The sequence below is a fragment of the Vicugna pacos genome, chromosome 18 (assembly GCF_048564905.1).
Source record: "Vicugna pacos chromosome 18, VicPac4, whole genome shotgun sequence".
Lineage (NCBI taxonomy): Eukaryota > Metazoa > Chordata > Mammalia > Artiodactyla > Camelidae > Vicugna > Vicugna pacos.
The window spans coordinates 32034824-32047405 of record NC_133004.1 but is presented as its reverse complement, the minus strand read 5'-3'; the positions used below and the strand labels follow the sequence as shown (position 1 = coordinate 32047405).

The 12582-nt window shown below is 51.6% G+C and overlaps 1 protein-coding gene across 6 annotated transcripts in view; it reads right to left on the bottom strand.

Annotated features, from left to right (window-relative positions):
• KATNIP (katanin interacting protein) overlaps window positions 1–12582 on the bottom strand; it is a 171920-nt gene that overhangs the window by 41638 nt on the left and 117700 nt on the right. For all 6 annotated transcript variants that reach the window (XM_072942824.1, XM_072942823.1, XM_072942822.1 and 3 more), the window contains one exon: window positions 12141–12278. In XM_072942824.1, coding sequence (XP_072798925.1) covers window positions 12141–12278 — 138 coding nt within the window. The remainder of the gene's footprint in view (window positions 1–12140; window positions 12279–12582) is intronic.

The following is a 12582-nucleotide window of genomic DNA, read 5'->3' as shown; positions in this document are numbered from 1 at the left end:
CATTACAAACTATTGAATATAATTCCCTGTGGTAGCCAGTAGGATCTTATTGTTTATCTATTTTATATATAGTAGTTTGTATCTGCTAATCCCAAATTCCTAATTTACCCCCTAACCCCTGCATTTGGTGACCATAAATTTGTTTTCTATGTCTGTGAGTCTGTTTCTCTTTTGTAAGTAAGTTCATTGCATCATTCTTTCAGATTCCACCTATAAGTGATATCATATGATATTCGTCTCTTTCTGTCTGACTTACTTCACTTAGTATCATAATCTCTAGGTTCATCCATGCTGCTGCAAATGACATTATTTTCATTCTTTTTTTATGGCTGAGTGGTATTCCATCGTGTGTGTGTGTGTGTGTGTGTGTGTGTGTGTGTATCTTCTTTATCCAGTCCCCTGTTGATGGACATTTAGGCTGCTTCCATGTCTTGGCTATATCAGCTTTTTAACTTAATTACTATCTTCCCCACTCAAAGTTAAGCTCCAAGCAGCAGAAGCCCTACCAATCTCATCCAAGGGCCCACCGAGTACCTGGCACACAGTAGCGGCTCAACAATCCCTTTGGAATTATAAATGAATAAACACAGGTTTTCCCCTCCCACTCTTGGGCGACACTGCTCTCTAACTATCTTCAGAGAACAAGCCTGATCAGAAAAATGGTAGCCTGTTGGTTTCAACCCTAGATCATCTTCCATCTTGCTCTGACTTCTGCTCTGCTCTTGGGACATGGGATCTGAGACCCCAGAGGTGCCCACCTGTACTTATCCCAGCCCCCATCCCCCGGCCTTCCTGAAAGCCAGGTAAATAAGCTCCAACTACATTTCTAGTTTACTAAGTTATTGCTACGAAGGTTTCCGCAGCCATGTAGGAGGAGAACCCTCAAGCCTGTGTTACACCACAGGGAGCCGGCTTCAATCATCCAATTGCTGGATGGCAAGCTACTATTTGCTGCCTGTCAGAAAAGTCGATTCTCAAAGCACTCCTTTACATGTTTATATGGATGTGTTCTCTGGTTAGTGGAAGCGCAGAGCAAGTGCGTGCTGTGAATTAATCAGGAAATAGCTATTTGAGAAGGATAGCATGGCAGCTTTCAATGACTAGTTCCGCAAAATTGCCGCCATGGAAACATCTGGCGAGACAGACACGCTCTCATTGAAAGAGGTGATGGAGTGGTTAGGAGGCCTTCAGGCTGGGGCGGTCAGGGGGTGGGCATCCTGGCTTCCACAGTGAGATGCCCAGTCTCCACAAGGTGCTTGTTTACTGTCCGTGAACTGTCTAGAACACCGTCTGACCTCGGCTCTCTCCAAGAAGCCTGGCTGGGAGGGGACAGAGAGAAGGGGGCAGGTTGGGGCAGGGGTGTGACTTCCAGTGCCCACAGGACCGGGCAGATAAAAGAGAGAAGCGGGCTAATGTGGAAACCACAGGGGGTGGCAGGGGTCTCGGAAGCAGAGAGGCTCAGGACCCCTGCCTGATGGTGCTTAAATCTGCCAAGTTTCTGACACTCTGCAGACCAAACAAGCCACGTCTGTGGGTGGGTTTGCCCGAGCATCACCAGGGTGGGTTCCCTGGCGGGGAACAGTAGTGGTCACTCCTCTGGGGGTGCCACGTGTTGTTCCGTGGCTGCGTTGTCCCACGCTGGCCTTGGACCAACTCCCCAACGTGGGCAATAGGGCCCATCTGACAGATGAAGAAACTGAGGATCAGCCTTCCCCAAGGTCACAAAGCTGGTGCACAGGGAGCCACTCTGGCTGGCATGCCGGAGGTCCTACCACCATGTCCCTTTGGGTTAAGCCAAACCGGAGAAGGCCTCAGTCTCAGCTGTGCTAGCCTGGCCACGGGCAGAATCACCTGGGCGGAACAGTGAGGCCCTACTTCCATTTTTAGATCAGTCCCCGTGGACCAACTGTCTTGTACCCTCATCCGGGCTCCCTCCTCACTCCCCAGAGGCAGTCGAGTGTGTGCATGTTCATGTCCTTCCAGGCTCTTCTACGTATTTATGTTCAGATAGACGCAGCCATCATCACACCTCAAAGTGTGGGCAGAAGCCCTGTGAGCTGCACCTATGTGCGGTGGGGAAGACGGGGCCCCCTCAGTAAAGCTCTGTATAAGGGGTGCCTTTGGGGAGAGATCCAGGGGGAATTCTCTCGCTCCTAAAGAACCAGCCTGCTTCCTCCTTCCCAGCCAGAGGGCTCTCGAGTCCTGTTTCCTCCTTTGCCCCAGCTTCCAAGAAGTCCAGGGTGAAACTCCATCCTGCCGACGACCTGACTCTAGAGAACCATTTGTGTGTGTGTGTGTGTGTGTGTACTCGTTTCCTTGGCACCAACATTTCCTTCCTTGTTTAACTAGAGTTATTGCTCTGCCTTTGGTTGACGCTGCCGCAAGCTTTTTTCGCAATGGATTTTCAGAAGGGCACTCTGAAACTCTGTGGCTGGAAAGTGGTGATGGGAGAACCTTTCCTTGTCTACATCCTGACTTTTATCCTTCTTTCCAGGTGACGAGAACCAGTCACACAGAGACTGGAATGCATTTTAACACAACAATGTTATTTTGATCTAAGTAATTGAATTGACTCAGTAAGGCCACTTTCCTCCCTGGCCCTGGGGTCAGATGACATGTCTCTCCCAGTGAGCACACACACTGCTCAGCCAAGACTGATGGCGGTCCGGTTCCACCAAGATAGCCACCCAAGCAGGGCTGGGGGCTCTTGTGCTCACAAAGCACTTTCCCTGGAGACACACCTGCAACAAAGACTGGAGGAAAGCATTTGGAGCAAAGCACTGGCTAGTGCTGGATGCTAGGGAGTCTCTGTTAAAGCAGACCCTTCCTCGGCGTGGGTGCACACGTGGAGCTGAACCAGACGTGTACCGTTGGACCTCATTCATGCATAGCCCGTGGGGGCTCCCCTGCCCTCCAGCTAGGAGCACACACTGGGCCCGCAGCACAGGGAGAACACGGACTGCTGTCCTTTACCGTTCTCTTTGCCTGGAAGTGCTGGGTCCAGAAAGGAGGTACTCGGCGCTATGGGCTGATGGGGAGGGGGCTGACCTTAACCAGGTTTATCGGGGATGGGGGACTTTGGGGAGTGAGCTGTTCTGCCCAGACAGCCCCCTGCAGGCTTTGGGACCCAGCTCAGGAGCCGACTCCTCTGGGAAGCCCCTCGCCCTCCCTGTCTGCCCCTTCCCACCTCCTTGGGTTGAGACAAGGGTCCTCCTTGGGCTCTCAGAGCTGGGCTTGCAACCAGATCCCTGCGCCTACTACATCATGGCCCTATGTGCACACCTGTTCTCGCCCAGATGGAGACCTTCGAGTGTAGGGACCTATTCCCACCTATCTGGTGGCCTAGCTCTGGGAACTCAACCTGCTCCTTCCTGGAGAACCTAAACTTGAACGTTTTATCAGGGAGGAGATCTCAATGACCTTTTATACGTCAGTTGGGAGGAAGACCAATGAAAATCATTCTTTGTGATGAAGCAACTTTAAGAAGATGGTGGGACATGTGACATTAACAAGCTACATTTAACCTACTACATGCCAGGCTGGGGACCAATGATTCTGACCAGCCCCCCAATGTCACAGACTCAGAGGATGATGGTTGTGGGTGGGACCTGACGGCCTGGTCAGTAACTGGTGGCCCTACAGCTGAATATGTGCTGGTTTAAAATTTTCAGAACCAGCTGATAGTATCTAAAAACGGAGAGCTTTCACAAAACAATGTGCATTCCTGGCCCCTCTTGAAAATTCAGGCCATCTGGCAGGGCAGCATGGGGCCAGGGCACAGTGATGGCTGCCCTAGGCTAGGCCTGGCTTTCCAGTGACCACAGTCCCTGTCTACTGAAATGTGGGACCAGGTGGTGGGCACCAGGCTGCCTGGTAGTGATGTGACCACCAGCAAGTTGCTCTGCTTTTCTGTGCCTCAGTTTCTCCATCTGTAGGAAGGAGTCAATCATCAGAGTACCCATCTCATAGGACTGCTGTGTGAAATAAATGAGCTGATACCCATAAAGTGCTTTGAATACTGCCTGGCGTGTAATTCACGTTCAAGAAACAGGACCCGCCATCACCGCCTTGTACCCAATCTACTCCCTGGATGGGTGTACCTGCTGGGGCTGGCTGCTCAGGGCTAGGGTGGCTAGTGTCTGCTCCCCTAAGACCTGGTGCAGCTGCCCCCTGTTCCTGGCAGAGGTCGCCACAGGCATAGGAGAACCCCGCCCACTCCAGGGTGGGGTCTAGCATTATTCTCACTAACTTGGGTCAAAACTCCCCTCGATCTGGAATCAAGCCTCAGCATGCAATTCTTGTCATTTCATTCCACCTAACACATACCATGTGGGGACCTTTCAGGATCCTGGTCAGTGTGAGTCACAAAAGATGAAAGCAGGGCTCCACTCCTTAGGGAGTTCACAAAAGCCAGGATAATTAGGGGTCACAGACTCACAGATGTGGAGGCATGGGGAACGCACACCCCCGAGTCCAGAGGCTGCTGGGGCTACTTGGCTCCAGCTGGTGGGCGCCAAAGAGGGAATCTCGTCAGCCCAAAAGCCAGCTTTCCGATGTTGTCAAACGTTTCACAAGCCGTACAGTGCTCTGAGGGCCAAATGGAATCCGCAAGTAGGATGGGTTTGGCCGGGGGCACCGGTTTGGGACCCCAGAGGCTCAGGAAACTGAGAACACCCTAGGGAAGCATGTGACCTGGAGCCCAGCAGGTGTGGCTGAGACCACCAGAAGGGGCCTAGGGCAGGCTCGGGGTGTGCGGGAGGCTGGTGCGTGAAGAGAGACTTAAGTAGAACCTGGACATTTCCAAAGGCAGCCTTGGTAATAAGATTGGCTAATTCCAGGTGCTAGAAATGGCAGGAGCAAAGGCACAGAGGAGAGGAGAGTTTCCTGGAGGCCACAGGGCATAAAAGTTGCATTAGGATGGGAGAGCCAGAGAGTCCATCTCGGAGTCTGAGTGTGGAAGAGGTCACCAGGCGAGCAGGGCAAACAGCAGAGGTGGTGTGGCATCAGGACAACTGTGAGCCATGTCGGGAAGACAAGTCAGAGTGGTGGGGACTGTGGGGCTGTGACCCAGCTCTGCCAAAGCTTCCTGGTGTGGATGTGGCCTGGTGTCACCAGATCTTCCAGTTGCTCAATAAAAGTCAAAAATCTCTCTTTTTCACAGAAAACCTTCCAATTTTTAAATGTGCACAATTAATTCAAGGAATTTTGAAAACACCGTGGGAGCCAGCTGAAATCTGCCTATATGGGCTGGTTCAGTCAGCCTGGGCACAGCCCCTGTGCCACGGCCTTCTTCCCAGGATGCCCCAGGACCTGGAATGCCCGGCTGGCTGGGGACAGTGGCCAGTCCCCTGGGGCATCCTGCAGCCGCGAGGCCCTGGGCTCATCCCCTTCCACTGTCTTGGCCTCGTGGAACTGTGGTTTGCCGTTATCCCCCTGGGTCCTCCTGCCCAGGTGAGAGCTCACAGGGGCAGACAGCATTACTGATTCCCAGCCCCAGCATAACGCCTGAGTGTGAGGTGATCGATACACCTCGGCTGATGAGACAGAGGGACTGAGCAGATGTGTGAGCGGAGTGGGGAGACGGATGAGGCCGGCACTCGCCGTGATGAGTCTGGCGCTGGGGCGGCAGGCAGCAGGGGAAGGAGGAGCTGGATGTGGAAGGAGACAGGTTTTGGCAGCAGAAATGGTGGGACTTAGAGAAGACTGGCAGCGAGGGGCAAAGGAAGGAGTGGAGGACTCAAAGGAGGGAGTCAGGCGCTGCTGCAGACAGCCAAAGGCAGTGGAGCCTGGAGTGGCGCCAAAGGGCCTGGGGTTGGGTCTGCTGGTCGGAGGTGTCAGTGCACTGCTGGGTGGAAATGTCAAAGAAAAGTACCTCGTGGCTAGGACCAGAGCTTAGTTCAGATGTTAAGCTTTGGGGAAGATTTAGATTTGGGAGCTGATGAATAAATTCAACAGCATGTGACGTCCGTGCTTTTAGAGAAAAAGAACAAGGACCTAGTTTGGGTATCATGTTCTATTTTTCCTTCCTTTGGAGACAGTACCTCAGTTTTCCATTGGGAATCCACCTTCCATCAACTTTACTTCATGTGGATAACGTGGGCCCCACTGCAGGGGCCTGGCTGGTGGGCCCTCAATCTGGGACTTTCACGAGGACAGTCTCTTTCCACAAGGACTGATGAAATAAAGAGTGAGTCTGATTTAGCAGGGACCACCACTTGGAACCTGAGGATGATGCCAGCAAGAGGAGAGCAGAGATACGTGATGGAGGGAGGCAGATCCCTGTTGACATAGTGTGAACTCCTGGATCCTGCCATGCCTAAAGCCAGTCACCTAATATTCTCCTGCAACATGGGCCAAAAGAACCCCTTTTTTCCTTAAGCTGGATTTAATTGGGTTTTCCATCCTTTGCTTCCAAGAGAATCCTGGCTGATACACTAGCCCTGGGACTGAGAACTTCAATCAACAGATTCAGCTACTAAATCAGTACTGGCCAAGGCTGGCAGAAGACGGGAGAGGGGGAGTCCTACCCCCTAGGGGGTCTGGGATTTATCTTGCTGTCCTGGGCTGGCACCTGCACACGGGTGAGAAGCCCTCCCTGCTCAGACATCTGTCCAGCCCCAGTTGCAGCCTGTTCCCTGGTCTGCACAGCACAGGACATGGGCCTCAGCTTCTATGCTGGTTCTGTATCTGTGTTCTCATTCCCACTGGGAGCAGTCTGGCTCTGAATTCCAACCTTCTGGTTGGAACCTGAACACCTCACTGGGCATCCTCTCCAAAGGCAGAATTCTCTGCTCACTTCTCCTTTCTCTGCTGGCTGGGGGCCAGCTTCAAACCTGAGTCTCCTGGGATCCTCAAGGGGACCATGCTTATATCTTCCTGAGCATAGGTGCTGCCCACAAATTTCAGATGCCACGGCCCATCCGCCAGACAGCACCCTTTAGCAACTGACAATGACCTAGACCAAGGCTGAGGCCAACCCCTGAGGAAGCCTCTTGTGCACACGGGTCAGTGCCCTTCTCACCAGCCACCCTGATAAGATGCCATCACGCTCCCTACGCCCGAGGGTGCCCAGACCCCACCATGGGGCAGAGCCATCAGGCCACAGTGACTCAGCTGCCTAAATGAAGGTCACACCTTTGACTTCAAAGCCATAGCCATGTTTGGCCTTGGTTTGTGTCCTGATCCAAACAAATCAACTATCAAAAAAAAAAAAATCCTGGGGCAATTAGGGATCTGACTGCGGACTGGGTATTAGAGTGTAATAATTAATCACTGTCGGGCATGATGATGGCATTGGGGGTGATACAAACACAAACCAACTCCTTCTCTGTTAGAGAAGCATACTGGGAAATCTATGAGTGAAATGACATGATTGCTACAATTTATCTTTATATGTCAGGGGGAGCGATGAAGCAAAAATGGCAGAATGTTGATGATTACTGGAGCTGGTGAAGGGTATGAAGTCCTTATTGAACCAATCTCTTCACTTTTGCATCTATTTGAAAAACTCCTCCCTAAAAAAAGGCCTTTCTGAAAATGCAAATACTGCCCTGGGATGAAATGAGTCTACCTACAGTGCATCCCAGAAGCCCTGCGACCCTCATCCAAGCCACCAAGTTAGACTATGCTAAGAGCCTCCTCTTGGGGTTCTCCTTTCCTTCTGACCCCTTCTCCAAACAGCAGCCAGAGTGGTCTTTTAAATTCCCCTATCAGATTGTGTCCCCCTCACCCTAAACCCTCCAATAATGATACAAAGAGCTGATCTTCATATAGTGCTCAAAAAGGCTGGGAGTCATTCTGAGCACTTCATATGTATTAACAGGACAATAATTACCCCATTTTACAGATGAGGAAACTGAGGCCTGGAGACGTAGAGTAACATGTCCAAGGTCACAAGACTAGGAAGAGGAGGAGTGAGGATTTGGCCGAGGTGGGCTGCCTCTGACCAACCCCCTATTCTGCCTCTCTCAAAAAATAGGATCCAAACCAGCAAGGCCCACATGACCCAGTTCTCACCTACCCCTGGGATCCACCCTTAAACTCTCCTTTGTTCACCAGCTCAGCCTCTGCGGAAACTAGTTAGTCCTGCCTCAGGGCCTTTGCTCATGCTGTGCCCCCTACTGGGAATGCTTTTCCCACTGATATGGCTGCTCCTTCTCACTTTCAGGTCAGGGAAGGCCTCCTCCTCCTCCATGCCTCTCTGCCATTGCTCCATTTCATCATCTTCAGAACACTTAGCATTACCTGAAATTACACTATTCATTTGTGCCCTTATTTATCATCCCTCCTTCATGAGAAAGGACAGGGCTGTGTGAACAGGGCCTTGTCTATTTGTTCACCACGGTTCCTTGAACCGTGGTCCGATACGTAGTCACCAGCCATGTGTGGCTAATTAAGTTACTATTAAAATGAAATGAATTATAAAACGCAGTCTCTCAGTTACAGCAGCCACATTTCAGGTTCTCAATGACCATCTGTGGTTTGCGGCTACTGTACTGGATGGGGCAGACAGAGCACGTTAATATCATCACAGAAAGTTCTATTGGGCAGTACTGGTCTAGATCACCATGGCCAGTCACAGAAATATACCACTGGGGAAATCTTACATTCCTTCCTTCATTCAAAAACAACTTAACGAGCACCATTTCCATGCATAAAATATACCCTGGGGCCTGCCTCATTTACTGCTGTGACCAGGCTGGAGATGGCACCTGAACAGTGATGTTGTGGGTAAAAACTGTGATGGCGTCTATGTTTTTACTGAAGGGTGGTACCGCGTAGCAGATTAATGTGCTTATTATAAAGGGAGACAGATGGACCGTGGGGAGCTGCTGAAAGCCCACTTTTTGGACAGGTTATTACAGCCTAGAGAAGGGAGACTATTGACTCCTTTCTCCAAGCAGCTATCTCTGTGCTGGGGAAGCAAAGTCAAGAAAATCTGCAGGAAAACCTCACGTTCCCTTCCCACCTCTGCCCCTTACTCCTCACTAGCTGGTCAAGCCATTTAATCTCGGGAAACATCAAAAAACGTGACAAACATATTATCACAGCCTCCTCCTGAGCCCAACAGACATCACTGATCAATCACATACCCTTTCCTGGAGGAACCAGAAGGAAAGTTCCAGCTCCTTCTCAAGCCAGCATTCCAGGCAGCCACTTCCAAGCAGAGCTGGCAAGAGAAGCAGTCTCTCTGCCTGGGAGGATCTCTCTGTTCTAAGCCCTGGCTTCTTCATCTACAAGGTGGGGACTGACAATACCCCCCTTGCAGGACTGCTGGGGGGTTAACTGAGATGATTCATTTGTTCAGTTATTTGTTCAGGCATCAAATGTTTACTAAGCGCCCACCGGGGGCCTGACGCCTGCCAAACACACGCAGCATCACATAAACCGTAGCTGTGACAAGTACCGACATCTGATGCCTGATGCCACCTCTGTGCGCCTGCGTGGTTGGGTTCTAGCCTCCGTGCCCTTCCTCAGCCCCGGAGTCCCTCTGCTCCGGGCCGGCTCACACTCACCGCGTCACCCAGTGAGGGGGAAGGAGCCCATCAAAGATAGCCTGAGGATTAAACAGGCAGCATATTTTCCAATAAAAAAGACCCCCCCATCTTCTTCTAGAACCTTCTTTTCTTATGTTCTAAATAAGCCTGGGTTGGATTAGCTCCCCACATTTAACTTTATTTCCTTGGATTCCCATACACAAAACACTGTCTTAACAAGCCGTGTCTACCAGGCTGAGCAATATTTCCTATAAACTCTCGTTTTATCTTCTCTAAAACACACAGTCATAGCATTCCCTGGAGAATATTAAATCAAACCAACCTGCAGCTGCATTTGTTTGCGCTTTCTGCCCCCAGTAAATTCTGGCAACAGATGGGTGTGCGTTACAGAAGTGGTGCCCCTGCGGGGGACCGCGGCCCTCCGCGCTCTCCTCTCCCCAGGGCACCCTCCTCGACACCCGGATGTCCTGCGCCTCTCTTTTCTATTCTCAGCACACAGGGAAGGCCGAGCGCGGGTTAAAGAAGAAAGGTGGGCCTCGGCCAGAAGGGATGAAGCTTATCTTCTTTGTAATCCAGCACAGAAAATCCGCTTTTCTTGGTCTGAGCTATACAGTCAATGACAGGGCCGAGCTGCAGGGCATGGGCTTGCTGCTTGATTGCCTATTCCAGAAGATGCTGACGCCCGCCTGCCCAGAAGTGCCATGTAGACCGGAGAATGAGAGGACCCGGCTCTAGATGCTGGGGGTGCGCTGGGGCTACACGGAGCTGGGGCCGCATCGGAGCCTGGAGGAAGGCCTCTAAGCACACGAGGGACCAGGGCTGGCAACAGGGGAGCAGGGGAGGGGCACAGGCCCTCAGGAACTGCCTCATTATTTCGGTGGTTTGGATTTTTTTCCTCAAATTTAAACTTCAGGTATTGAAAAAAAAAAAAACACCTCAAAAATCAGAGAAAGCTTTTTGTGACTTCTCCGAGGCATCATCGTGTGTGAACAGAGCCGGCTGGGACTGTGTCTGCCACGTTAGCCCCCAGATCCCCAGAGCCTAGCAGATGTTTATTCGGTAGCTGGATGACTGGGTGGGTAAGTGGGTGGGAGAATCAGTAGGAAGAGCTTCAGGACTGGAGGAGGACAGGAAGGAGGGAGGAGGCACGGAGTCTCCTGGCCGATGCTCCAACCTGCGGCATGACCTTGGTCAGATGCCCTAACCTCTCCTACTCTGTCTCTCATCTGGATCTCAGAAAGGGTGAGACAACTGTTCATGGGCTCTTGGGGAATGAACTCACTCATTCAGCAACCGTGTATTTCTACTTCAAATAGAGCAGTGGCGGGGACGACTCAAACCCTGCTTCCAAGAGGCCCGTGGTGTGATGGGGGAGGCAGTTGTCAGTCCCGGTGCAGGGGTGCAGGGGTTCATGAGATTCTGGCTCCCTGTGAATATTCAGAAGATCTAGCAGCACTGGCAGGACTTGCTACCTAGCAAACATTACTTAAGGCTGAAAAATGGCTTTCCCTCTACCTGGGCCATATGCTTGTCTGTCTGCCACACTCCCCACCAGGTCCTAGTGTCTCTCTACCAATACTGAGGCTGAGGATCGGTTCCTGTTTATCATCGTCACTTTCCTTATGGCAGATTAGAAAGGAAACTAGAACAATTCTCAGCCCTTGTTTTTATCATAAGACGGGGAACCAACCTAGGCCGAGGAGGGTCCCATCCCTTTTCATCCATCGAGTTCCCTGCTGAGTCCCCGGGCCTTCTGCTTGAAACCCTTGGCACTCTGGGTTCACCTCTATCAAGGGCTTCATCACACTGCATCATGCTGCTACGTTTACTTGTCTGCCAGCTTTCAGACAAGGAGTACCTCCAAGGCATGGACTCTGTCTTTTCCTTGGTGTCCTCAGAATTGATCAGGAAGTCCGAAGGGACCTGCTCTGTGCTCGATAATAAATGTTGAGTGAAGGAGTAAACGCAAGTGAATACAGGAAAAACAGTCCAGAGAAGAAGGCAAGGATGAGGGCCTGTCTGCAGGTAGTGAGGTGAGGGTAGGAAGGAGGAGGGAGGGTCCTGAAACCAGAGGGACAAAAGAACACAGAGGTTAAGAGCCTGGTTGTTTAGAGTGGGGTCCGCACACCAGAAACACTGATATACCTGGCAGCTGGTCAGACATCCAGAATCTTGGGCCCTGACCTAGACTTGCTGGCATAGAACCTTCATTTTATCAAGATTCCAGGTGAGTCATTGCAGATGATGGTTTGAGGGGCACAGGCTAAGCGAACAGGCCTGGAGTCCGACTGCAGGGACTCAAATTCTCACTCTGATGCTCACTGGCTGTGTGACCTGGGCCACGTTATATAACTTCTCTGTGCGTCTGTTTCCTTATCTGGTAAAACTGAGCCTCGGTTCATATTTCTCCACTTCCCCCAAAGGGTGGCCTGATTTTACTTCCCAAACCTCAGTGGAGGCTCATCTCCTGGTGGCTCTGACAATGTGAAGTGAAATCCGCCAGCAGGAACTTGCTACCCACAAGAGGAAGGGCAGCAGGGCCTCCTGGTACCCATTTTGCCACTTTGGGACTCAGGCCATTGGAAAGCCCTAAGTGCTTCCATCAGCCAAACGCCCAGTGAGGAACCGCAGCCCGTTACTTACGCCGTCAGCCGTCCAGTAATTCCGAACCTTGATCTTGGTTAGACCAAAGTCACGCAGCTGTCTCGTGTTGCGGATAACAAAAAAGAGCTGGAGTGGTGGGTGGAAGGGGCACGTCCACAAGGAAGAATCTTGCTTGCTCTGAAATGCCAGCAAGAGAGGGGCATTGTTAGCACATTTCTGCCTCATCTCAGCATAAATGGGCAGTGACTATGGAAACCAGGAGAGAGGAGGGCGGGAAGCCAGGAACCTTCTCTACATCATCCAGGGTGGGGTCTCGGATCTCACCCCATCTGGACTGTGCTTGGGAGCGGGCTACTGACCCTGTCACCCGGCATGAAGCTGCCACGTGGGCCCCTCTGCTCTGCCATCCAGACGGAATTTAAAATGCAGCAGGCTTTCTTTTAATCAACGTAATGGGCTTTGTGGGGAGAGAGCCCGGAGG